The sequence below is a fragment of the Pseudopipra pipra genome, unplaced genomic scaffold (assembly GCF_036250125.1).
Source record: "Pseudopipra pipra isolate bDixPip1 unplaced genomic scaffold, bDixPip1.hap1 HAP1_SCAFFOLD_330, whole genome shotgun sequence".
Lineage (NCBI taxonomy): Eukaryota > Metazoa > Chordata > Aves > Passeriformes > Pipridae > Pseudopipra > Pseudopipra pipra.
The window spans coordinates 15,058-42,721 of record NW_026990809.1 but is presented as its reverse complement, the minus strand read 5'-3'; the positions used below and the strand labels follow the sequence as shown (position 1 = coordinate 42,721).

General features: G+C 37.9%; 1 protein-coding gene across 1 annotated transcript; it reads right to left on the bottom strand.

The window, feature by feature from the left end:
- Nucleotides 1-925: 925 nt before the first annotated feature.
- On the bottom strand, nucleotides 926-27,435 carry LOC135408322 (disks large-associated protein 2-like; the record flags this gene model as incomplete). Its single annotated transcript, XM_064643539.1, has 6 exons — nucleotides 926-1,048; nucleotides 1,867-2,019; nucleotides 6,207-6,298; nucleotides 14,344-14,759; nucleotides 15,913-15,998; nucleotides 27,082-27,435. Coding segments are annotated over 6 exons (1,161 nt in total), but the record flags the coding sequence as incomplete, so codon positions are not given.
- Nucleotides 27,436-27,664: the final 229 nt, after the last annotated feature.

The window sequence follows — 27,664 nt, the reverse complement described above, 5'->3', positions numbered from 1 at the left end:
AGTTTAGCCTCAGCTGGATATGAGATAGCAGCTGTGTGTATATGTCTATTAGTTTAGTTTCCTCCATGAATTGCTAAATGGAAACATTCAAGCTCCAACTAGAGAGAGAACATAGGGCTAATTATTCTGCTTGTCAGCCTAGACCATTTTAAAGAAAATTATTCTGAAGAATTATCAAATTATAAAGTGAAAGTCAGTAGATTTTGTTACCAAAGTATCTGTAAATTTCTCTGCAGGAGTTAAATCAAGAATTGTTTTGAAGTATGAAATGGATATTTTACTCAATTTAGAGACTGTGAAATATCATATGAGGGCCTTAAAAAGATACTGTAGAATCAAGGAATTGTACAGTAGTTTAGATTAGAAGAGATGGACGTCTGGAGGTGATTTCATACAATCCTTATTTAAAGCCCATTTGAAATTAGATGCAACTTCGAAGTTAAAACAGGTTTTTAATATCATGTTTAATACTGGACTACATAGCCCCAAAGATGGAGACTCCACAACTTCCCATGTTTATTTATGATTATTGTGATTGATCCTTTTGCTATATAATTTCTTAAAGTAATGGTAGTAGTACAGAGTATGGGCTGTTCCTTATGGAGAACACAGTTAATTTGATGCACAGCAGGATTCAAATAATACAAAAATTGAACTGATACACCTATGGTTTACAAACTCTTCATTGTTTGGTCTTTAAAAAAAAAAAAATTCTGAATCTACTACCAAAATGCAGTAGCCAAGACTAAATAACTAAGGTCATTTAAAAACACAGTTCTATATTAAACAGGAACAGTGCAGCAGCCTAAGATGCTATTCCCCATGATAGCCAGCTCTTCCAGTCTTTATTTTCTCTATTTCCTGTTTTCAGCCAGGAACAGGCTCCATTCCATAAGGGCTCCATTCCTCTTGTTCCATCTTTTGGTTTTTCCACTTTTAGTTATTTCCCTCTTAGGAACATCACTGTTGCTGTCACTACAATAATTTCTTACTTCCAGTTGTCACTAGTAAGCAAGAGTTGCAAACTCACCATCCACCAACCCGTTGGCTGAAAATTAAAATCCAAGAGGAGCATGAAGAAATGAAAAAGTTGTCAAAATGCCTCCTAATTCCTCCCAAACCAAACAAGTATTCACCTGAGGCCAACAGTACTGACTCAAACCAAATGCTGTTTTCATCTGACTGATACAATAATCATCAAGGATAGCGGGATAATCAGGGTGAGGGATGAAGCTCTAGAGAGGGGAAAGGCAGTTTCAGAATTACACTGCTTTAATGGGCAATTTGCCAACTTTGCTTTGTAAGCATCACAGTGGGGCATCTCCCAGACGGTGGAGTTGCAAGGCAGAAATGTGGGCAGTTTGCCAACAGCACTCTTTGTTCCCCAAATTTTTGTGGGCTGAGCTCTAATATGACCTGCACCATGTTTTGTCATATGCTTACATCTCATTTCTGTTCTAGTATCAGTTGTGTCGTGCAGGCAGGGTTAAACACTGAAGTGCTCGGGTCTGGGCTGCCCCAAATGTAGCAGAGTGCCAAGTTTACTTTGTTTGAATGCTTGGGCTATTGTCTTCAGTCTGAATTAATAAGAACATATTTCAGTTCTAGCCTTTAGAATGTGAATTGAAATATTTTGAACAAAAGTGTTATGGAGTTAACTAATTTGGCAAACCCCATTTTATTTCTTATACAATTCAGCTCAACATTGTTAAAAAGACTAATCTCCTCACATCTGATGGAATTTTCCATGTAAAAATTGGGCCATGCCAATTAAATACTTCCCAGGGTTAGAAGCCTATCATGTTTCATTATTATATTTAACGCAAGGAGACTGTAGGACTACAAATGGGGAGTAAATGGTCTTACCTTCCTTTCAGGTGATTCTATTATTTTCCATTCATTGAGTTTCAACTGGTGCAGTTCATCAAACTTCATGCTGACGTCTTCAATTGAGAGCTGCAGTAAGTCCCAGAAACCTGCTAGGTCCTGGGAAGTTGGTCTCGGCATGGCACTCGGGTCCTGTCAGGAGCAAAGGAGAGAATATGAATAGAACAGGAGGCTTTACAGAGTGTGCATTGAGGCAGGAAAGGCATCGTGCCAGATTACATTTCTGCAGCGCTGCTCAGTGCTAAGGCCTTTTGCACTTTACAGCTGGGAGCTGTGACTGGAAAGTTGTGCCTCCTACACAACCCAAAGATGAATGAGCTGGATGTCACATGCAAGCCTTCTTGAATTTGTGGTATGGGAAGTTCCTTACACCATATGCTGTGCTGACCTGCATTTCTAAAACGGAACAAGCTGACAGCCTCTGCCTGCTGATTATTAAAGGGAAGGGGAACGTGGTTTGTATTCCAGGCAGCTTGAAGTCTTTCTGCTTAAAAATTGCATTCACGATAGCTGATTAGAAGACAAAACGATATCACAAAGACTTGTCAGCTTATGCTGAACTCAATGTTTACATTGGCTTGCATTTTCAAATGTATACATGAGGTATGAAATTTTGATGGGGATAGTAGGATTTTGTTCTCCAGGGAGTTGAATCACACAAAGGAACTGGGAAGGCATTGCCACCAGGTACTGCAATTAAGCGGCTCTGTGTGCACAAGACTTAATGGAGCAAACACTGGTCTTGCAAACAATTAGCAAGACGACCCTCTATTTGATTAATTAGCTGCTGCTGCTGGATAAAAATTGCAATACAAGGTGGTATGCAGACTTTTAACCCTGTGCTTTCTGAGCATTGGTACTAGAAGATAGCTTTGTTAGTTTAATGAGATAGGGTTTAATTGGTAAATATGTCTGCGAAGGTAGAGGAGAGATGCCCTTTTCCTTCCAGAGCAGGAAGAAGGCATTAGGATGGTCTAAAGAATGGAGCTGAAGAGACGGAATCAAAACCAGGCCAAGGGGACTCTGGATCTCCCCATTCCTGGGCAAAAGCTGTAATGACTAGTTTACTGTGTTAGTATCACTGCTGTTATTGCTGATGCAAGGCTCTGTGCCCCACCTTTTACAAATCTAGTGGAGACAGGCATTTTAGATATTAAATACAACATGTAGTGTTACCCATTCCTAGACGTCTTTTGGAATCTGGGCAAAGAACAACTTAGAAGTCTTCTTCACTAGAAGAAAGTCTCCTTTTCATAGGCAGCTTCAGGGATTTAACAGAACTGGCCATATAGATTATACCAGACTTCTGGGAAAGGTTGCAACTCCAGATAAGTGTTTACTGAAAACTACTTCATTGGGTAGATCCCAATTTACTAAAAAATGGTTTAAAATTTATGTCAGTGGTGTTAGTTACTCTACAGAGGTCAATATCTCAGGCTTTAAGAACCAACTCTTTGTGTGAAATTTGTTAGGATGGTCCCACATCAGTATATCTTATCTTGCAATCTGTTCTCTCCAGCCTGGTCTCCTCAGTCCCTCTTCCCAGTTTCCTACAAAAAGCCAGAAAATGATGACACCCATTGCAAGGCCACTGCCTTCTGAATCAAAGCTAATTGCTGTTCTGTACCTTTGTGCTCCCCACTCTGCTCATGGTCTTTGCTAAGACCAGGCCTCCAGCGTGGCTTTTGCAGAGGGCTGTGCCATGTGTAGTCTGGACACAAGAGGGCTGCCTCCTGCTTCATACAGATCCACAGTTCACAAATAAATGCTGGCACAAATGAATACTATTACAGCTAACTAAGTTTTGAAAAGATTGGCTTAAACCTGCTTCTTCTCAGAAGCTGCTCATTAATTTGTATTTTACTTGGAATTCAACTTTGCAACCCTCCTTCTGAATGAATCCTAAACCAAGCAACCAGTACCTAACTGGTGCTTGAGCTGCTCTGTTTTTGTCTGCAACCATGACATACTGAGCAAGGATCTCACTAGGTGAGCAGGATCTATGCTGACTAGAGAGTATGCAGGAGGACACTTCAAGGTAAAAAAACTGGGAGTTACAAGAACTAATGTGAATAATCTAAAAGGGAGTAGTTATTAATCAGTAATAGGTTTTTTTCCAAGTAGTGGGAACAGTATACATGTAGCAGATAGCCAGCCAAATTTGTAAAAAAAACTTAATCGAAGCTTAAATTTTTGTAAATTTACCTTAAATTAGGGTCTTTGATAAGAGGTCTTAACCCAGAGTGTAATCAAATGTGCCCCTTAAAGTTCCCATGACCCTTTAGAAAAGTCCTCAGGAGATAGGTGAGTTTCCTGGTTAAATTTCAGTTTGAGTAAGCATATTTCTCTTCTTAAACTGTTGCTGCCTTTTGAATTGGTAGAATTAAATGCTGTTGTTCTTTGTCCTACATTTATGCTTGTAGATGCTGAACACTGTCATAGGAACCGCTGTGTGGCAGCCCTGTACGTGTTGGATGTTTTCAAGAAAAGGAACTCACTGGCTGGCAACATTCCCGTGGGGCACCACGATGCTGCCTTCGGAGCATATGGAGAGCCTTCTGTGGGTATACACTAAGTGACTATTTAGCAACAAACTCTATCATTAGGAATAGGAAGAAAAGCCTCCAAACATGAATGACCTTAAGTCCAGTCTTGCAGTTGCTGTTTTCTGCAGAGCCCATTACTGGTTTAATGAAACTGAAGAATATTCAGAGTCTAAATCTCCAGGGTGGGATAAAGTTGCTGTTATGGAGTTCAAAGGTTTATTATCCAAATAAGAAAGAGAGATGTAAAATCTTGCCAGCTTTCTGGTCATGCTGTCTGCAAAGCTGTAGATTTCTCCTTGTGCTCCTATTGCTTTCGCAGTAATGAATTGTTCTCACTTCCAAATAGCTGACAGCCGTGCTGAGCAGGAATTGCATTTGCTATCACAGTAATGCTCTCAGCACAAGTGCTGGGCCCACTCGAAGATAAATGAAGTGGAGTGGAGGTTAGGCTCTCCAAATCTTAGTTTGCATAGCTTAATCAGGTAATGGAGGGCATTTTTAAATTTGCAGTGAGAAACTTTTAGACAGTGATGATTTCTTTCTTTTTATATGAAACAAATTACTAGATAGAGAGCACACATGATGTATTTGATAATACAGACGTGGTCATCTGCTTGCCTGACTTTGTATGTTTCCTCTATCGTTCTGTAACAGCTATTAAAATTCTTGTTTTGACAGTGTCTTTGAAGTACATAATTGGATTCTTTCCTAATGAGGACCATATATCTTATTATTTTCTATCAGAAGGTATGACTTTTTGGCATGATTTTTTCAGTAATATTTATTTCAGTTTCAGGAATTCTGAATGTTTAACTTTATGGATGGAAAGTAGCAAGTAGGTCTTTGCAGAATGGATGTTCTGCCTTAAAAGTTACTGGGCAAATGCCAACACGCAAAGAAAAGCATCTAACTAGACATATAGGTCATGTCTGCTGTCATGCACGAAATAGAATTCTGCTCTTTCAATATATGAGGTGTGGAGACAGTCAAAAGGAGAAAGTTACACTTGATATTTGAGTGTTCTCAAAGAAAGGTGTTCTACCACCAACTGTAGCTAGAAGAATTACATTCTTCTATTGATTAGTATCATCTTGCCGCAATGTTTGTATCACTGATGGCTGCTGTCATATTAATGAAGATAACATTTAGAATTGAATTAGTCTCTAATGAACTTCAAGAACAATAGCAGTAACTCTCATAAGTAATATACTGCATCTGTTCCTTTAGCCCTAGGACATCTTATATATAATTGGCAATGCAAATTATGCAACCCAATTTCATGAACATTATGTATATCTCATTTCAAAGAGCAGTCCTGTTTTCAGGTAGGTAGAAGGCTGGATCATGTATTCTCCACTATTCTATTTTACTATTCTCCACTTACTGTAATGTGAAAATTTTCCCCTTTCTTACCTGAAATATCGTTGCTATATTAGGGTATTACAAAAATAAGCCATAATATTATGTCTCAGAAAACTTGCATTAGTTCCCTTTTCATTTTCTTTTCTTTAATAAAGATAGCAAAAAGAGAAAAGACAAAATCTAATCAGACTGAAATTACTGGAATTACATATTTGCTTTGAAAAAAAATGTACTAGCACCATACCTAAGGATAAAGTTTAAAGAAGGGGAGCAATAAGACAAAACGTGGGACATGAAAATAACATTTCAGAATGCTACTGTTGTTGGTTTTGAAGTAAAAATAATAAACTCTAAAATTCTGTGGACAAATAACCTTAAACTCTGGAAGAATAGCCAGGCATAGTGACTTACCAGATTTTGCTGACAAAGCCAATAAAATTGCTGGAATTTCTGAGACATGAGGAGCTGAGCACTTCCAACAGCACTTCGGATCTTACCTAGAACTAAACACAGAGACAGATTATTACCAATAAATGCGTTTTGGCAGTAAATGCCTAATCCAGTTTAAAAATATGTAGCTGAAATTCCTGTTTATTTTATAAGGGAAATAAATATTTGGGTTTGTTGCTTGTGATTATACACATAAAATATTTTTTAAAAAGACTGAAATATAAGAAAGCTCAGTGGCATCTTGATGTCAAAGGGAGCTTTACATGTACCTTACATAATATCCTCTGGTTCTGCAATCTCAAATTATTTCACTCAGTTGTGTGGATGATCCCCGGGTGAACTCTCTTTATCCTGTCTGTTCTGAAGTTAATACATTAAACTGTAATATAACATACTCCTACCATAAGGATGAGATCCTCAGAGGAATTACATATCTGAGACGTCTTGTTAAACCCATTAGGAGTTACAGGTTGTCTACCAAGGAAAATACACAAAGTCCTCAGCACAGGAGCTTCACAAAAAGTGGGACACAAGGAGATACTCCAGGACTTTGCTGAATCAGGATCAGCCCCCATGGATATGTTGGTATTTCCCCACTGTCCATTTACAGTGTGCATAAGCACTGGGGAAAGGGACCAAACTCATTTTACTTGACTTTGTTTCCAAGAGTCATCTGTCTAAATTAAAATTTCTGAATACTCTATAATCAGTGATCTGAGCTCATCAGCTTAGCCATGTTAGGCACTTATTTTTAGATGAGCTGAATTTCTTCCTGGAGATGCCTCTGTCTTTCTATTGACTGTAGTGCCTAGGGGTACTGGCTTATTCCTAAGAAACTAAATCCTCCTGACTCCCACAGTTGCTGGGATATATACCATACTTTGGTAGGTAGCACCATGCTTTCCTACACCTTCTTTCTACATATCCTTTCCTACACCTCCTTTCTACATATCCTTTCCTACACTTCCTTTCCTCCACATCCATCTCTGTGATGAAAATGTAACACTTCAAAAAGAATTTTAAACTGTGGTCTCAATGGAAGACTGATTTTAGCTGGAGAATTTCCAAATCTTTTTATGTTAAAGATATAGAGAGGTGAAATAAGGGTAGACAGCAATTATTTTGACGTATTTTACTTATATTTGGAGAAACCAAACTGATAATTCAAACAGAATGGAGAGGGTGGAATGAAGACACAATAGTACAGCAGAACTGATCTGCAGCTCATGATATAGGAAACATTAAACTCCAGTAGGGCTTAACATTTTGTTATTTAGAATAAGTACAGGATGGCATGTGAAACCAGGATCTTGGTAGTAGATTTTACATTTTAATTCTGCTTTCTCTAGACCAGTGAAACATCTGCTCACCCACAAGTAGCAGCAAGAGACAATTTGAAAGTTTTGGGCTCCAGTTATAAACTCAGTAACTTTCAAAGCATGTGTTAATGTGTAGAGCTGTTGTTCTCAAACTCTATTCCATTTTCTGTTGGATAAACAGTACAACTGTGCCACCATACTAAATTAAACAGCAATATACAGAATTCATCAGTCCTGTGTGACATCCATTATGAAAGGGTTAAGTGGTTCAGGGCTTCATGAATAATTCACTGGGGTTTGTTTTTGTTTTGTCAGCCAAATGAAATAAAGCATTTTAATTGGTTTGGGTTTTTCGATCACCAAACCCCTCACTTTCCTCTACAGCATTATTGGCATACAGAAAAAATGTTTTGAGTGTTAAAACCTGAACAAACCTACAAAAAACTAAATAAAAAAGTAATATTTCATTTAATATGAAATAAATTGCTTTAATTTGGTTCCCAGCACTTTTAATAAAGGTGATGAGTTCTGTGACAAACATCCTGTATCCTCCTTTTTTCTCTTGGCGCTCTGTAGCTCAGGGCATTAGACAAACTCCCAGTATGGGGTCAGAGTTCCTTCTTTTCCAGGATGAGGAATTGTGCTGTAGCAGGTCTCTGACATTGCCTATTTCATGCTATGTTCAGCTGTTCACTGGGCAGAAAGAAAGTAAGATGATTCCATAGGCTGATGGTTGTGCTTATCTCATAGTGAATACAGTTCAGCTTTAGTTTCCTCTGCTGCATTTTATAGTTCATAGCTCAAATAGCTATGAACTCCACTCACATAGCCTGAGTAAGAGGCATTGGTTGTAGACCTACTGTAAAAAGTAGATCCTGACATAATCTATATATGTCTGATATTTTCTAGTGAATCTCAAAATTACCCCAACCACCATATTAAATAAGCATTTATTTTATCTTCATTACCCTGAAAGATCATGTCAACAAGCAGTAGTGATTTATAGCCCAGTGCAGAATTTTTGTGTGATACAAATCTGGCAGGGATGTAAGACTGGGCTAGTTGCATGTGTCACTGAGTCACAGTGCTGAATACACATGTATAATTACAGCCCTAGCATTTACTAAAGATCTAACTCTATTTCCATTTTAATAAGTAAATCAGACGTAATAAAACATAGAGGTTAGAATCCCTAATATTCATGCTACTCTACTTTGCTGTAATTAAATTAAAGTATTAAAACACTTCAACTCATAATCTTTAGCACAATATTAATAGACATCCAAAGCCTTGTTATTAATTTCATGCATTGGGGAATTATTCTGATGAGTGCAGATTGATTATCTCCATGAAAGAATGATGAATGTTAGAGACTGGAGAGATTGAGATGTTTGGTGGTGCCTAGAAGATTTTTCTTGTAAATAAATGATGATAAAATCTACCAACACGCATAAATAGATATAATTTTTATATCATCCATATACCTACCACCATTAAGATAATATTATATTTGCCCAAAAGTCAGGAAAGAGTCACTCAGCCTTCATTCTGTTCCCTGCCTGTATGAAGAACTCCATTTCTGTTATATGGTCCTGTATGACTTCTGCTCTGAACGTACACAAAATGCTATACTGTGACTTCAATAAAAACAGACTCAGGATTTACATCTTGGTTAGAGATTGTGTAAATTGCACAATTAACACAATAGTGTCTTATTCCTTGAAGTAATCATGTTACAAAATTGCTAGTATTATATATGTGTGGAATTGCTTGAGAAATTCTACAAAATCTTGTAATCAAAAATGATTTCATATCACAAAGGTAAAGGGGGTAGATGTCTATATTGATGAAACCGATTATAATCTGATTTTGTAACTACTTTTGACAGGTTAAAAGCTTTGCTCAGTTGTGCCACTGCTATACTGGCAGTGAGAAACTAGTAACAATCAATCTGCTTCTGGCATTCATTACTGTTTATTTAAATGATGTGTTTTAATTTAAATTTTCATTCCATTTGATCATTCCATTTTCCCCCTCTACTTGCAAATAAATTGCTCCACAAACAACCTAAGAAAATATGCCTAGAAAAAAAAATTGGAACTGGCAGTTAGTGCATCCTCCTGACTCAAAGTAGGGCATGACATTTGTCTAATCTTTAAACCTAACTTAGTAATCTTTAGAAATATCTTTTTCACTATCAACAGAGCATGTCAGCACAAAAATAAATATATAATGTTCAAATGGCATTTTAGGACAACACAACCTCCAGCTGGCAGTGCTCTGGATGTTAGTTAGGGCAATGAAATCCCTGTGCACCAAGTGGGACTTGCTGCAAATTTGCTATTTACTTCAACAAAGCTGAGTTCACAGAGGAGAAAATTTCAGCAGAACAATAGAAATGATAGGAGGAATTCTTGGATTCCACACTATAGGACTTTACAGACTGTTTCAGGACAATTAAGACATTTTTTAGTCATTCACAACACTGCAAATGTAAATTTCAGCAGTTCCTGAAGGATAGGTTTGTGAAAAGCATTAGAAAATTATGTCAGTAATTTCTCTTTGACTAAAGGATAACCCATATTTGGTCAAACACCTAAGAAAGCTTTCGTGGATAATTAATTGATGAATATACTAAAATAAATTGGTTGTGAGGGTTTTTTGGTTGGTTTTTATTTCCCCCTCTCCTCCCCCCTCCCCAAATTATGAGAGATTTAACTCTGTATTTTCTTTTACTGTTCAGCCTTATTAATTAAAGCCTTTGTAGTACTGTGGAAATATCAGCCAGAGGATTAGCAAGGAAAAATCCAGCATCCATTCATGGAATAAAGGGGAAGGGGAGAGAAGGGTGATACTTTGCTCTCTCACTCTCCCTAATACCTTTATCTGTTTCCCTGTTAGAGATCACTTTACCATGTAGCTATGCCAGCAGAGCTCCCAACCATGGTGGAGAAGATACCAGCAAAACAACTTTTCTGCTGGCATAGTCTATAATTAATTTTTGAGCCTATATTAGTGTTTTTATGTGAGAGTAAACTCTGTGCAGCTGTTCTCCATAATGAAGTATTTCAGAGGTCAAGCACTAAGTGGCACTAAGAAGCCCAGGAATTCATCTTCCCTCTGCCAGACCTTGCCCACGAGGTGTGGCAGGGACTGTGGTTCCCCCCTGGCTGGCCTGCTCTCCCCCTCCCTGAGCTGCTCTCCCTGCTGCCATCACTGGAGGCAGAGCCCTGACCCTCTTGGTCTTCAAGAGCTTTGTGACAGTTGAGTGTTTTTCTTGTCATCACCTACACACCAGTAATAGCCAAACACAATTTTCACGGTGTAAAACTGAAACTCCAGTCAGCACCCATGAGAAACACATATCATTGCTTGCAGGCACCCTGCTAGTGCAAATGATCAGATGACTAACCCTGGGAACAGTTACAGCCACATATCTATCTATATTTATCTATAGATCTACATCTGTATCTCTATTTATCTATCTACCTACCTATCTATCTATCTATCTATGTTATATTAAACACTTAGAACACAAATAATTGCCCCCACAAACAATATATGAACTTTGCAGAGACTTCAAAATATAACTCATGGCAACTGACCAAACAAAAAAATTCTGTGAAAAGAAAGAGAGAGAAGTTATTTTTGCTGCAATGATTATTTTCTCTTTTTCTAAGACCTGATGAGTGAAGTTCTTAAAACAGCATTATAAGACAAAAGCTACAGTGAAAGAACAAATCAATACAGCAATCAGACAGCTCTCGGTGATCTCAGAACTATTGTGTTAAAGCCAAAAATGAAATTGTTTTCTAAAATGCAGTTCTATTTTAACTCTTCCCGTGTTTAAAATGAAATAGAAGTGGTACCATAAGGACAGCCTTCTCCCATGAGATGCAAATCTATATTTGGTCTTCAGGTACAATTAATACACCCAGGCTAAAAAGAAATTATTCAGCATTAAGAATGACAGTTTGAATGTGCAAACCTTGCTGTGAAGTGTTTTGGGAATAGTAGCTCCTGCTGGAAGATGAAAAACCATATTTATTTGCTTTCGACTTGGCCATTTTTGTGTATTTTCTTCAAGGAACTGACAAACATTTAAAAAAATCAGATCCATTTCATGCTGGGATATCATTAAACTTAAGTTCTTGTGGATATATACCTTATAAGCTCCGTAGCTCAAACTGGGGATAAAAAATGTGCTAAAGACTCAACAGAAAAAAAATTATTCACACTGAATTTTTAAAACGCTGTGAAGCTCATTCTCTTGGTGAAATTAATTCTTTGAAAACTTCCTCTTACTTGATCTAAGCATTGCAAGGGGAAGGGATACCATTTCAAAGATAATGTAATTTGAAAATTATTTCAGTAAGGTCTCTTGAAATGAGTCACATAAAATAGAAAATTGGAACTTTGGGGTTTACTTTTGACAATCAGCTGAACACAAACTTCCATTTCAGATATGCTACATAGACCTATTCGATAATAACTTCTTTATTAGGGAGGCCAAAATGTTCCCCCAAATGCAAGTAATTAACCCATTTTTGTTAGTTTGATAAAGGGATTTCAAAGGTCCATTTCAGTTGTGTTTTATCAACTCTCTATCAGGGAATTGCTCTTTTTCTTTTTTTTCCCCTCTTTTTTCTCTTACAGATTAGAGTTCCTCTACAGATGGGGAAACAAAATCCTGATATTACATTTTGTTTTCTGACTGAAATATTTCAAGTTAAAAGGGTGTCATTAACTCCAAATATTAATAAAAATTACTGAAGTGCATTTTGTCTTCATGTCCTTTGTACAATTTACAGAAAACTACTTCCCTGATTGCCAATTCACCATGCAACAAGGTGTTTCAGAGTATTTCTGGAGTCAAAAAGTATAACTTCACATGGTGGGAAGGAGGGTGGTTCTGCACCTGAGAACAGGTATTCAGCTAAAGTCAGCTCCTCAAAGTTTTCCTCATGTAGTACACAGTTTCATATTCCAAGGAATAACACTGCTAACTGCCTCTCTGTGTCTCCCAGTGAGGAGTACTGATGTGAGTGTGTTTCCCCTGTTCATTTCATATGGCTGCAGATTTGACTAGGGCTGTGCACAAGGAAGAGCTTGCAGAGAGAAGAGATAGGAGAAGTCCAGCTCTTGCCTGCTGATGCCTCATTGGCATCCTAGGGAAAGAGAGGGGCTAATTGCCTGTGTGTTTCTCCCCTTTGCACTCTAAATAATTTTACTCTTTCCAAAGAGATCAAAATCTTGCTCTTTGAACTTCTGCTTCAGATCAGAAGCACTGATGTCCCTACATCAGTAACAGGTGATCTGGGAAGCAGGTGCTTAGGGATTCTTACAACATGGCAGTGAAATGTCAGTATTCAGCAGTGCGAAAATTTGGAGAATTGAAAAATAAGACGTGGTAAAATGTAGTGAGAAATAACTGTTATGAAAGAAGGCTTGGAAATTCTCACATGGGCTAATCAAATAAAAATATTTCATTATTTACACTTTGCAAACCCCTAGGAGGGTATTAAAGTCTTCACAGTATCAATGCAAGGGGAAAATTCTCAGCTCAGCTCTGCCATGATGAAAATAAGAACAAAACCTACAGTCCAGAAAGCACCAGAGGCTGAAGGAAGGAAAAACAGTCTTACACCCCACCCCCCACCCCTCGCCAAATCCTATGTTGTTACTTGGCAGACTTGGACACAATATAGTGTAGAAAAATGACTGTAAAATAAAAAAAAGATGATGTAAATACATAGATATTATTTATTTTGAAAAGGTCAGCACAAGAAATAAAATTTGGCCTTTTAGTCACCATGCTGGCCTGTCTCAAGACTTGGGGGTAGATCATAGCAAGAACTCATTGAGGGGGAAAGAAGATGACCAGGAAAGAGTACATGGAGGGAGGGCAGGGAAAGATGCTAGTAAGAAAGCTTAATATGAACTAATTTGTGATCTGAGAAAAGCTCAGCTGAGACAATAATTCAGCTTGTCAGGGATTGAAATATTTATAAAACTGAGCCTGAAGAACAAGGATAATTGACCTCAAAGGGAGTCACAGGGAGTTGGCTAGTGAGTGCTAGGACCACTTTGATATATTACTATCATTAGTGCTGGCTTGGATCTTGTTCCAAAATAGTCTACATTATTTTTCACTTTAACCCATCACTCCTTTCAAGGAGTCTACGGGACACGGGAGAATAATAATGATTCTTGACAAAATTATAATAAGAAAATACAACTGAATTTTCTAATAATGCATATGCCTGTGTAACTGCAGAAGTGCTTTAACTATTGTTCTTGCCTACTACTTTCTGTTCTTCCAACAGGCTGAAGTGCCTGTAAAGGAATAGAAACATTTTTAAAATGGCTATTCATTAATAAGAGTTAAAATTGCAGGTTTCAGGAAAAGGGTGAACCAATGTTCACATAGGACCACCCTGTGTGCTCTGGCAAAGGGTCAAGCGCTGGAGCCATACAAGTGAGTGTAAAGGATGTGTCAGAGTTGGAGCTATGGATGGAGCTATTGCAGCATTTGAGCTGTATCTAATACCAGACTTCGATCCTGCGCTTGACTCTAAAGTTGGGTCTTTAAATACTTCCACAAAACCTTACTCTGGGAAATGCTGTCTTGTGCAGTCAGTTGCAGGATAGTGTTATACCTTATGGTTCTGTAGAGAGTCTTTGGTCCTACAGTATGAGTAAAGGAAAACCAAAGCTCACAGCTTTATCCTAACATATTTCTTATTTTAGCAGACTTTTATAAAAAAAATTGTTCTTACTTTCTTCAGAAAGATCATTTTCTTCTGCTTCTCTTTCCATTTCTTTGCACCATCCTTCCATTCTCTTAGTTTCAGTATGTAGTAACTTCATAAACCAAGATCCATCCCGTCGACAAGGTGACATTCGACCAGTCTCTACTGTCTCAATGGCTGGCTCCAGCCAGGGTTCTGGTGGTGGAAGGTTTGTTGTGTCAACTGGGGTCCTATAATCTTCTCTGTAACTGAACAGTCCCTGTGTCCGTACAGTTCTCACTGCACTATACTGGGTGGGTGTACTGGGCTCTGAGTGCTGCTGGAATGACGAGCCAAACTGAAGTCCCTTGTCTTCCATGGTGATGTGTCCTGGAAAACCCTCCAGTTCCAGGTCAGCCTGGACAGCTGCTGTTACACTGTTTGAGCGCTTGAATCGTCCGTGCCTTGGTGAACAGGGAAGAAAGAAAAGAGATTAAGACATATAGATAACATATGTGATAATACAGAGGCATATCTCTGAAATAAGACAGTGAGTAGCAACAGAGAGGAAAAACAAAATGCATAGTGGCATCATTGATCTGAGCAAGGATACAAAGGAAAATAATTCAAATTATCTCTGGAAGTAAATATTGATTTATTCTCATACTACAAAATAACATGTATCATTAGTAAATGAACTGGAAATAACTAGCAGAACTAGAACTTCCTGATAGATGTCTGTAAAGTACATATATTAAAAAAATTTCAAATGTTAAGAATTTCAGTTAGATAAAATCTGAAAATCTGCTAACTTAGGACTTTTGAGAATCCTATAATAAAAGAAAAATAGTAGCAGCAGGTTTAAGACTGTGGGTTGGGGTTTTTTTTGGCTTATAGGGTGCCCATTAAAGGTTGCTTTTCTACTCTTATATGATACCAAATAATGACATTTTAGAAAAGCTTTGTGTTAAAAAGTTAGAGAAGCAGAGATTATTTGTGAAATCTTTTCACATCTGAAGCCTATTGTCTCAAATTACTTCTAGTCAATGACAGCAAAAGGCAATTAGCAACCAGATACTGTCTGACAGCTGCCGTGAAATGAGATAATGGTCTCAGTCCAGCACTTGACAAGCAGTGCCTACCAGGGATAACCTGTGGGTCAGTAGATGGGCCAGCATCTTTGCAAAACTAGAGGACTGAATAAGTGTAAAAACTGATTCTAATTTAGGAAAAAGGTATCATGGATTACATCCTAACCGGTATATCTCCTTGTGTCGATGGGGAAAGCCTGGATCAGCATGAGGGGTCCTATTGAAGGAAGACTGTTCCAATATACAGCACCTCGTATTTGTTCTGCCAATAATGAAATTATATTAAGCCACTAGTTCAATTTAATACTTTCATTTCCTTCCTTCCAATTAAAACCTGGAAATTTAGCTAAATATGAAGCAACTGCTAAGTAATCTCTACAAATTTTACCAAATGACAAGCATGCATATAAATTTGGCTTTGTGAATTATTTAGGAGCAGCACTTGCCAGACGCTTGTTATTAACTCTGTTTACAAATGTGTGTTGTGTTATAAAAGACTACAGATTTTTCTACATGCTTGAATTACCGTTTTTCATCTTCCACTTGTATTCCAACAGAGTGGTATTCCCGTAGGCCTCTGCTTTCAGTGTCTGAGTCAGTTGCTGTTTCCACCTAATTCAACACAAAAGATACATCTGCAGAGTTAGCACTGACAACTTAGCACTATTTCTACACACACTCATTCAAAATTAATTATATATTTAATCTCTTACCACTAAGAAACACCTAGCACAGTAAGATAAATGTAATAAGTATTCAGCCTGGCATCATTGCTTTGGTGCACTGTCTTATTAAAGCTTTGAACAAGTACTTCTGTTCTGCCATATAATTCCCTATTTCAAACCTAAGCAGATGCAATTACACAGTTTGGTGGAATCAGGAAGTAAGCTTGGTCTGGAAGAGCTGTTCTTAGAATGAGGAATCCACAGGACAGCCTCTTTTTATATTATTATAAACAAATCTCATTATACTCCTTGATTTACAAAATAAAATAAAATCTCAAGTAGCCCCATAAGCTTGCAAGTGATAAAAAGAAATGGTGCTATGAAATTTTATTGACAACTGTATTGGCAAATATAAAACCATTAAATGATGTAAGGGATACAGTAGAATGCCCAGTCTCACCTTCCTTAATAACATAGTCCTGAAAATGCTATATCAAGCAAGTAATTTATGCACTTTTTATAGTACTCCCATCTGAAATATGCTTACCAAGATATATTCACAGTAGAATTTTCTTCATAACTGAGACCACATTGCTTTTGCAAGTTTCTGTGGGATTTTATATAACACTCACCAACACCACACCACCCCCAAGTCTTCGACACAGACAGAGTGAGTGCTGCAGTATGGAAATTATACTGAATCAAGGGACAGGCAGGGAAAAAAAAAGAACAGAATTGACTTTTCCTTTTGAATGATATTTTCATTGTTAAATAAAAAAATAATATCAGCAACCAGTTTTTCAATATGCACACTCCATGTGTGAATTCACACAAGAAAACTTTTCCTCTTGCAGCAGTCACATGCACCTCTGGAAAGAGCCTGATGGTCTTTTCAGCAATCTCTCAGCCTCACAGTCCAAATCTCACTGGGTTTCTGAAAGGATGTAGAGACAAGGAAGAAGGAGGGTGGGAAGTGAGTGTACATGTGGACTATATTTCTTGAAGCAGCCAGTTGCTGGTAACTTCTCTTGCCATCTTTAAGCCATAGCTCCATGTACATTGACATGGATGGGAACACCAGACAGCAATTAGTACATGTTCGTATTTACCTGTGTGTGTCTTGGAGATGTTCATGAAAACAGCAAGTACAAGAACTCTCTAGTAAATGTTAATGGCATGCTTGAACTGTAGCATCAGGCACAGGTTTGCCAAAATCTCTGGCTATCACTGGGGCAACTGTCAGGGAAAGACACACCTCCCAGTAATTCAATTTATTCTGCATAAGGTCTAGGGGACAGCGCATGCTGTCATCTGTTTCCACCTTGGCACCTGCATGGAAGTGGGCTATATTCACTTGGATGGTCAGTGCATTGAGAGAACTAAAATATCAGACTTGGTAAGAGTTTCCAGGACTTGGTGCTGTCAGTATAAAAAGAAAGATTCCTCTTGACGTTGGTAGTGAAAAAAAGCCTCAATGACAGAGGTAGCAGCCTGGAGGAAAAAAAGCAAGAACAACCAACTAAAAAAACAGGCAGGTGGGTTTCCTAGTTAAGAGTCTTGGCTGCAACACAAGTGAGAACCTAAGTTGCTTGGAGGGTCACCCTCTCCTGCAAGAACATTGTTCTAAGTAGAACAGCCATAAAGTCCAGTTTCTTAGCACAAGAGGTATTTATCAGGAAAGACAGCCTTATTTAGAGCACAGAAGAGCCCAAAAGAGCCTTAGATAACAAGTTCAGGTCTAAGTGAGGGACTAAGCACTTCCTTATATCCTTTCAGTGATATGAGGAAAGCCGCATAAAAAACACATTCATTAGAGATAGGTTGTTTTTCATTTCATGAATTAACTGGCCCAAGAATGAGATACTCATGTAGCCTGTTGAGGGGGAGCAGGGAAGTAAATTACGCTTGAAGTGTTGACTACTGTGGTGAGAGCTAAAATATACATGGGCATGTTTTGAAGAGTGAAGTCAACTTATTCTCAAAGGGAGAGGGGATGACTGAGAGGGAACCTTATCAATGTATATCAGTATTTGAAGGAGGATGTCAAAAGGATGGAGCCAGGCTCTTCTCAGTGGTGCCAAGCAATAGGACAAGAAGCAACGGGTAAAAACTGATGCACAGGAAGTTCCACCTGAATATGAGGAAGAACTTCTTGACTGTGTAGGTGATCACACACTGGAACAGATTGGCCAGAGAGGTTGTAGAGTCTCCCTCACTGGGGATACCTCAAGAACCATCTGGATGCAATCCTGTGCAATGTGTTCTAGGATGACCCTGCTTAAGCAGGGAGGTTGGATTAGATCACCCACTGTGGACCCTGCCAACCTGACCCATTTTGTGATTCTATGATGTGGTAGTGAATAAGAGCAGATAACACAAAATGCTTAGACTGTGGCTCTTGGGTGTGACTGTATGAGCACTAGCAGAAAGATGATGTCTGAGGCAAAGAAACATTTTCTGGAGGAAGCCATTTGATGTTGAAACCATCTGGAGTGATTAAGAAGTCTAAACTGTTGCTAAGAGCTATGGGACTGGGGTTCATTCCCCAAAGCAGCCACTCAGTCTGAGTTTAAACATATAATTTAGGAATATACTGAGTTTAAACTACAAAAAATAATGCCACAAAAAGGCATGTCTTCAAATAGGGATTTCATCTCCTGTAAATAAGAAGACTAGAAGATTTTGTTAATGTAGCAGACACCATGGCCTTCCAAGCCATACTGGATGCATCTCGTAACACTTGAGAAAAACCCGGAGAGGTTCCCTTGATCTCCGACAGAGTCACTCTCAAGCACTTATTGGAGGAGGAGACTGTATTTCTGTTTTACAGAACAGAAAGCATTTGGCAATTTGGAAATTGACATCATAGGGATACTTAAGACTGTGATCTCAAAATCAAGATATCTTCCTATGCTCAGAAAATGCAGTGGTTATTAAACTAGATGACAGTGATACAGGAAATCTGATCTCCTGAGCATTTCCAGTCTTGGTAGTGACTAGGTAATATTAGGGGATTTCATTGTAGACTTAGAAGACATAGTCAGCTATCTGATAGAGTTGATGTCAGTAAATCTGAATTGTTGTGGACCACAGTTAGGACTGTGCTGGACAGCCAGCACGGCTTCACTAAAGGCAAATCATGTTTGAAAAATTTGGTGGCCTTCTACAGCAGGGTTACAGCAGTGGTGGATGAGGGAATGGTGACTAATGTAATCTACTTGGACTGGTGGAAAACACTTGATACTGTCTCACAAAACATCTTTGTATCTCAAGTGGAAAGACATGGATTTGATGGGTGGACTCACTGAACAAGAAATTGGCTGGATGGTTGCACTCATAGGGTGTAGCTCAATGTCTGTGTGGAGAAACCAGGTGTCTGGTGGAGACCACGATGTAAAAAGTGGTGGGTGTCCCTCAGGTGTCTGTAGTGGGACTAGTATTATTTAACATCTTTGACAGTGATATGGACAGTGGGATTGAGTGAACCCTAGGCAAGTTTGCTGATGCCAACAAGTTGTTGGGTGCAGCTGACACGCTGGAGGGAAGGAATGTCATCCAGACAGACCTGGACAGGCTTGATGCAACCTCATGAGGTTAAACAAGGCTAAGGGTAATCCTGAACATGGATACAGTACCAGTGAGTGCATTGAGAGCAGCCCTGAGGAGGACTTGGGGGTATTGTTGGCTGAAAAACTGAATTTGAACTGGCAAAGTGTGCTTGCAGTTCAGAAGGCCAATGGGATCCTGGGTTGCATCAAAAGAAGTTCTTATGAGACTCCACCTGGAGTGCTGTTCCCAGCTCTGGGGACCCCAACAGAAGGACAGTGACCTGTTGGAGCTAGTCCAGAGAAGGCCACGAAGATGGTCAGAGAGCTGGAGCATCTCTCCTATGAAGACAGGCTGAAAGAGTTGGGGCTGTTCAGCCTAGAGAAGAGATGGCTCCAGGGACACCAAAGAGCAGGATTTATCAGGGCCTCCTGCTTGCTCACATGGCTCAGCATGGAAAGACAGGCATTGTGTGCCAGTTCTGACCTGAGACAAAGCCAGACAGATGAAGCCAAGCTGATATCTCCACACATGTCAGTCTTTGCTTTCAGTTCCTTCTAAAGCACTGCACTTCCTCCATAGAGCGATATCCTTAGGATGACCATTTCTACATACTATGCTCCTTGGGACCTACTGAGTCCTAGGGGATGAGGTGGAGGCCAGATTTCTGAACACAGAAATAGATTAAGGAAGGTCAACAGTATCATACTCATGGGGCTAACATATGGCTAGTAACACTCTGGAGGTGAGAAACAGTCAATTGACAGAGAATAGACTTGTGGTTTCCACAAGGATGTCTGAGCAGCTCAGACATAGTGCTGTTGGAAACACAATGGTCTAAAGACATAAATAAGGAAAGGTCTCTGTGGAGAACATCAATTTGTCCAATTGATGTTGTTGGAACAAAGCAGGCAGACCTGCAACACAATCTCTTCTTCCGCATTGCATATCGAAAGTGTATCTGTTTTTGCCAGCTACATCGTTTGGGTTAGTAGAAAATAGCCCATCTTCTTTTGAACTCTGCTTTTGATGTTTGGAGGCAGATTTACCTTTTATATTTTGGATGGGCTGGTATCTCTCCATTGATGCAACACATCGAGAAAAAAATCTTTTTCATTTATATGATTTCAAGTGCTTTCTTGCTGGCATTTCACCTAGAGATATAATCCTGAATAATTTACTCAATATGCAATTGACATCTAGAATTCAGAGGTATAAATGAAGTAATACGCTCTAAAATTTTATACAAAACAAAATTATCAGAAAAAGGATGGCCCAGGTATCAAAATAAAAATTATATTATTTACCTCTAAATATAAACCCTTGCCAAACTGTCCTTCCCTCCAACTTGCCAGAACTGACACTAACTAAATGACCTGATGATTGCCTTGATATTTTAACGCTTTCATTTTCTCACTGCGCCTTGTAACAGCAGGTGAATGCCAATTTTTGTGTGTGTATGTGCGTGTGTGCAATCTAGGATTGCAAATATTGTAACAACCAACAAAATGGAAAATGGAAGCAAATGCCAACAAAAGTAAAAGCAGGAAATAAGACAATAATTTGCAGTCATAAAGAAAAAAATGAATAAATAAATTACATTTCTGAATGACAGACATTATAAAGACTCCTGCTAGAAAACAGCAGGAATCTCTTTAATCGGATTGGCCAGCCTAGATTCAAATGAGCAGAGGAGAAAAAGTAATACATGTGGTTTGATTGTGTGGCTCTTGAAACTCAAGTAAGTCTTAATAAATCTGTTGTTATTCTCCTTGATTCATTATTTTTTTAATACTTGCATGGGTTCTAAAAGCCTTAATATTTGCAAATTGGCCCAATCTCAGCAAAGCTAAATAATGTGAAAAATTATATCTCTATGTGATTATGACGGAGTCTCCCACAGAAGAGGAAATAAAAAAAATAGCCAGTCACTGACAAAAGCAGAAGAAATTAGTAGATCTAATACAGCACATCATCTTCCTCTCTCATTGCAAATGAAGAGCTAAAGTTCTTTAAAGATCAGCATTTTTTCCCATGAAAAATGTTGTCTTATGGAGTTATATCCACAAGGCTTGTAATATTAATATCATATGTAATGGAGCATTTTGAGATTATTTCTTTTATCGATGATCCTTGTTGGTCCCTTCCAACTCAAGATATTCTATGATTCCATGATTCTATGTCTTACCTTTCACAAAGACATAACACTCCCCTCCATGTCCTTTTCTGCCAATTCAAGGAGCAGACAATACTATTAATCCTCTGTGATCAGTCACTGCTGTCCGATCCAGCTCAAAATTTGAAAACTAACTATCAGATACTGGCACTGCCTTGGTAATAAATGATCTACAGGTAAATTATACAAACACAAAATTATTTGAATAAATTCAAATCACTATTGCAAATAACTTTCTTGTTATAATCAATTTTAGTTTGTTCATAGGCACTCATTCTAGAAAAGGGTGCGTGAACTAAATTATTCCTTCAAAGCATTTACTATGCTTTTTTAGCTGATAACTTTAATTACTTAAAACCAACCTTTATTTCTGTATTATAGCATTTTTCTGCTCTTAAACACAAGCACTTAAACATGGACACTGTAACATAATATTGCAGTGTCTTAAAAATTCCAGTCTAAGCTTCTATACATACTGTCTCTAAGAGAGACTTGAAGTTAATATATTCAATGCATAAGAAAACAGATTTTAACCTGGTGACTTTCACTTATCTCTCATAAACATTAGTAGTAAGAGTCCTTCAGGCCACACTATCTCTCCCTGTGTGACTTCAGTGCCCTCAATGGGTTTTCACTGATGTAACCAATTTATTCTATTATTAGAATTTAATAAACAATCTCTGATGATATACAGGAAGGGAAATAATTCACCCTTCCTCTCTTGCATAGGCTTCTCAGTGATAACAAGAGTAAAAAAGGGTAGAAAACACTATATTTGACATTAGATCAAGTACATGTAATTGTGAATTCAGATAACCATTCTTAGGTAGAGGGAAATCTCATTTGTATGCAGTGACTTCAAAGTAGGGAAAATACTTCAAATAAAACTACAGTACTCACTGCTACTGCTTTCCTTAAGTGATGGAATACTTTTATCAGACCAAAAGGGTATACTCTTTCAAAATGATTTTTAGAAATCCACTAAAATAAACCTACACTTTCATGCTTGAGAGATTTTTTTGTGCCTCACCACAGAGCTCGATTTTGCTGCTCCACTACTTCCCGACAGAACATCTGGACTACTCAAATACATGGCATGGCACAGCAAGTGCTAATTACCACAAGAATATCATACAACAGGTTGAAAACTTTGTTGCGAACAATACATGCCAGAGTTTAGAAGTGGGATGCATGTCAAACTAAAATAAGAGTGTAGCAAGAAATTAATGCACAGAGTAGAGGTCGCTCATAACTTTTTTAGTGCAATTAATGCTAAGTAGCAAATTGCTCTGAACCAACAAATATTCACTGACTTCTCCAGGCCAAGGACTTCACACACTTCTCTCACAAAAGCACGATCTGACAGTCATTTTAGGAGGACAATGAACAACACTTGCTTCTAGAACTTTGGATCATTTATGATCCAAAGCCCAGTGTAATCAATGAGAATATTTCTTTTGATGGATATGCATACACTGAAGTAGAGCACTGACAAGGATGTTATAACCTAAACAGCACAAAGAAAATGTAGGTGCTCATCTGAGTACCTGTGCCATGGGGGTAAAAAATGCTTTGTGTTAAAGGGAAATTTCAGTTTGAGACTAAAGAATATTGGGAACAAAGTTTTTACCATTTGACATGAATAATGTTACTAAATATATATATAAGTATTATCCAGAAGATCTCCTTTTGGCACAAAAAAATTCAGCAGGCCAATTATTGCACTAATCCTCCTGGATACAGCCTTTGATTCATAAGAATGATTTGTTTAATGTAGATTCTGGAGATTATAAAAAAACCACTAGGTATTTTGAAGTGTCATTTCCTGATGATAAATGAAGATGACAAAGTCCATTCTCTACACTACAATTAGTGTTTGTCTCCAAAAATACCACCATGAATCAGCCTTCACACCTAGAACATTCATTTCCATCTCATTCATTTATGGAGTTTCTGTTCATTTTGAGAAGCCTTGATGTCTTTTAAATAGAGAAGAAACTGCATGTTTCAGAAGACTGACAGAAGACTGTACATTTTAAAATACTTGAAATAAATAAGGAACAATTTCTTGACATGTTTTCTCATATATTTCACATTCCAAATGCTATTAATATGAAATGGTTTATAACTAGAGCAGATTTTGAATGTTAATCATTAGCATATATATCAGAGTGGGCAAAAGAGTAAGGAAAATCCTGGAAAATATCTTAGCAACAACTTCGTTCTAACATAGAGGTTATTTTACTCTTGATGATCTCTACTTTCCATTTTAATTCAAATACTTTGATTAGTCTTTTGCTATCATGACAGAAGACAGATATGACGTTTATTGCTACTAATGTTACAAGAGTTTTATTCTTTATATATATATTCTTAATATTGCTGACTAAATTTTTAATCTCAAAATCAGTATTTTGTACTTCATTTGAATTTAGAAATCAACATTTTTTTCCCAGTGCCTACTGACGTCTGACAATATTCCTTTTGATTTAAATATGATAATGAAAAACCAAAACCAAACCCCAAAAAAATCCCCAAAGCCCACCAGCTGGAAAAGCTTTGTTTCTGAAGCTTTCTTTTAATTTTTTTCTCAAAATTCCCATGTGAGATAGGACTAACCTACTGTAAGATGGGCTACTGTATTTGTGCTGTTCTCTGTCTCTGCAGACAGAGTGCTACTGATCTTCATGCTAAGTCCAGTGCTTCCCAAGGAGCATGAGCTCTCTGTGCATGTGAATACCAATCCTATTGGCACATGCCTAAGTATGCCAGGACTTTCTAAAGGGACATCTATTCACCACATGCACACTACACAAACCATATATACCAAAGACATGGGAGCCCTAGGCTGGGTCCATAGTATTTCCACAGCATCGCTGGTCACTCTGTATCTTTGTGCCTTTCTGCTCCTGTATGAAGCTCCGCTGGCAAGCATTCCCACATCAATGTGTTAAAGGAATGAAACATTAAGAAACGCACAAATTAACCATCCTGATAGCAAATTAATTAATGCAAATAAATGCAAATTCAATGCATTACCCTGGCATGGAATGCTAATGAGAAAACAAGTTATTTAGTCAATCAAGGAAATATGCAAATAAAAAACATCCTTTTCCAAGGTACTTTGACGCAGAAGACTAAAAGAAATTAAATACTTCAAGTGTATTTTGAGTGTATAAATTTCTATTTGTGTAGTTTGTGATAAGAATGTTCTACACTGTGTTTTCATTTCATACAAACCTGGCAATAGTAATATAACAAAATGCATTTCCTATTTAAAAATACTGCAGAAATGTATTTTTTTCACTAATGTGAAGTTTGAAACTTACTGCTGAAAAAAATCCTAAACAACTAGAATGTGTTCTCAGGCTACTGTTGCAAATATAATCTTATCTAATGCCAAATGGTACAACCAAGCAGCTTGTACTTCTCAAAAGATAACAAATATCTTGTCCTTCTAAGACCTGCTGTTGCAAACAGTATTTGTCTTTTTCCACGTGTGCACCTGAGGACCACTATTACAGGCCAAGCATCAGATGACAAGTTGCTATGGAAGATCTGCTGCCTTCCTGCAAATCGTTGCATGGGTGTTTTTGTGGATGAGAACATATTATTAAACACAGCACATATAAAGATGGGTCAGAGACCAGTGAAAAGTACTGGTCATCACCTGCAGTAATAAACAAGATCAAGTGATGTAATCAAAGTTCCAGAATTAATTTCTGGAATATCAGGAGTGACCAAATCAAGACACCAACACTGATAAATATAATTGTGCACAGTTGTTGTTAAGAAGGGATAAGAACAACACTAGGTACTGTTTGTTTCTGAAAAGTAAGCTTTAGGTTAGGGGCTAAAAGGTAGCAAAGATTACTTGCTGCTCCTTTGAGCTTTTCCATGTTATCTCTAAGCCCCTTCTCTGAACAATTCGGGATACACTAATTACTTTGTAAAGCATTTGAAAAGTATCCATCTGAATATTTTACCATTGTTGTTATATTACATTCTACCCTTCTGCATCTGAAAAATCAGAAGGAAATGCTTTTACACCAAGAAATGGACAAACAGGTTGCTGTCAAAGCTGATTCCTTCCCATTAGTCTAATACATAATGGAACAGCAAAATTACACCACACTAAAATGTTAACCTGTGAAGTTCCATGCTTAACTGGTTCCAAGCTGTTACATGCTTAACCCAAACAGTTCTCTCTAAGTATACAGTGAAATTAATGGAAATGGAATTACTTTTTAAAGAAAATAATATACTTCCATGTAAATTCTTGTATATTTCCAATACACAGTCACTCGCTGGGCTTTTTTTACATGGGTTATTACCTTCTCAAGATCTATGTTACTGTTGCCACAATACCTATAGCTATAACAAAATAAATTGCATTTCCTCTATAGCCAATCTAGCAAAAGTAGATATTTTTAACACAGAAGTGAACCCCAGTGATATAAAGGGAAATATTCATCAAAACAGAAGCCTAAATCTTCCTCTACTTCTATCTCAAAGGACTTTACATTCTCTGCAAGCTCAACTTTCTGATTTTTATTACTACTTGGTATATTCTAGAGATTTAAACAAATGACCATTGCCAGCTATCTAGTACTTTCCATTTAGTAGAAGGAATAGCAATCAAAATTTGCATTTGGAATTGTCTTATTTCATTTGCCTGAAACAATAGAACTTGACTGAGCTTTCCACAGTCTGACACATGTTTTTTCAGGTGAAATAAATATTGTGGGTTTTGATGGACAAATGGAAGAATGCTTTAAGACTGTGTTTGCCTATGGCAAGTTATGAAATATGCTGTATTTCTTTCTCTTCCTTGGTACCTTCTTTCCAGCACAACTACAAGTAAGGGTAGGGGGGCTCTTTTTAGGGAGAATAATTGAAGATCGAGTGGCATTACACATTTTCCAAGGTCAAAAGAGAAAGATAATGGAAAAAATAGAGTCAAGTATTTTGAAGCTGGCATAGTTCTATAAAAAGGACTGTGAATTCATAGAGAGAAGGAGATGAACATGCTGTTCACCTGTAGCTCTGCAGTATAATTTTCATATCAAGTGTTAATGACAGGTAACCTCCCTAGAGATTTATTCATTCATTTTCTTTCAGGTACAGTGTATTAGCCAAAGACTTTTCTGCACAGCCATGCTGCCATGATGTGAATCACAATTAACACCAAGCAGCCAGGGGTTGTTTGTTAGATTATTAGAGCCAGTGAAGCTGAATGACTCATTCTATGCTATTTCCAGACAGAAGACAAGAAATTCATCACAGGCAGATGTTAATGATAGGCTACCTGAATCCCTATAGAGGAACGCCGACTCTTAAGAAACTCCTCTGCTTTTGTCACTAAAATGGCCTTGTCGCTGGTCCGTATGGAGGTGCTCTGGCCCTCGGCCGCGTGGCGCTGTGCGGCTGCAGTCTCCAAGGCGAGATTCATGGCCTTGTTGCTGTCCAAACTGTCGGTGGAGTTGTACATCCCTCGCCCGTCCTGCGGCCACGGGGATATCCTCTGAGTCCGGCTGTCGTGATAGGCATCCTGGGTGGATTCTGTGCTGCTCTGTGCCGTGACGGAGATCAGTGGCTTGGAAGTGGTACGAGGGGGTACCGGTGGTGGTGTTTTTTTGTAACTTGTATAAGTTACAGCTATGGAAAGAATTTAAAGAAAAAAAAGATAAAAATAAAACAAGAAAAAAAAAAAGAGAGAAATCAAGATTAATCTGATGGAAACTTCACAACAGAAATCACCTTAAGATTCTGCTACTTAAAAATCACCTTAAGATTCTGCTACTTATGATGAGGCAACATAGTGTTTTTTGTGAATCTCACTATTAGTTGAAAGTGTCTCTCAGAATCAGATGGGTATCCACAGAAATATT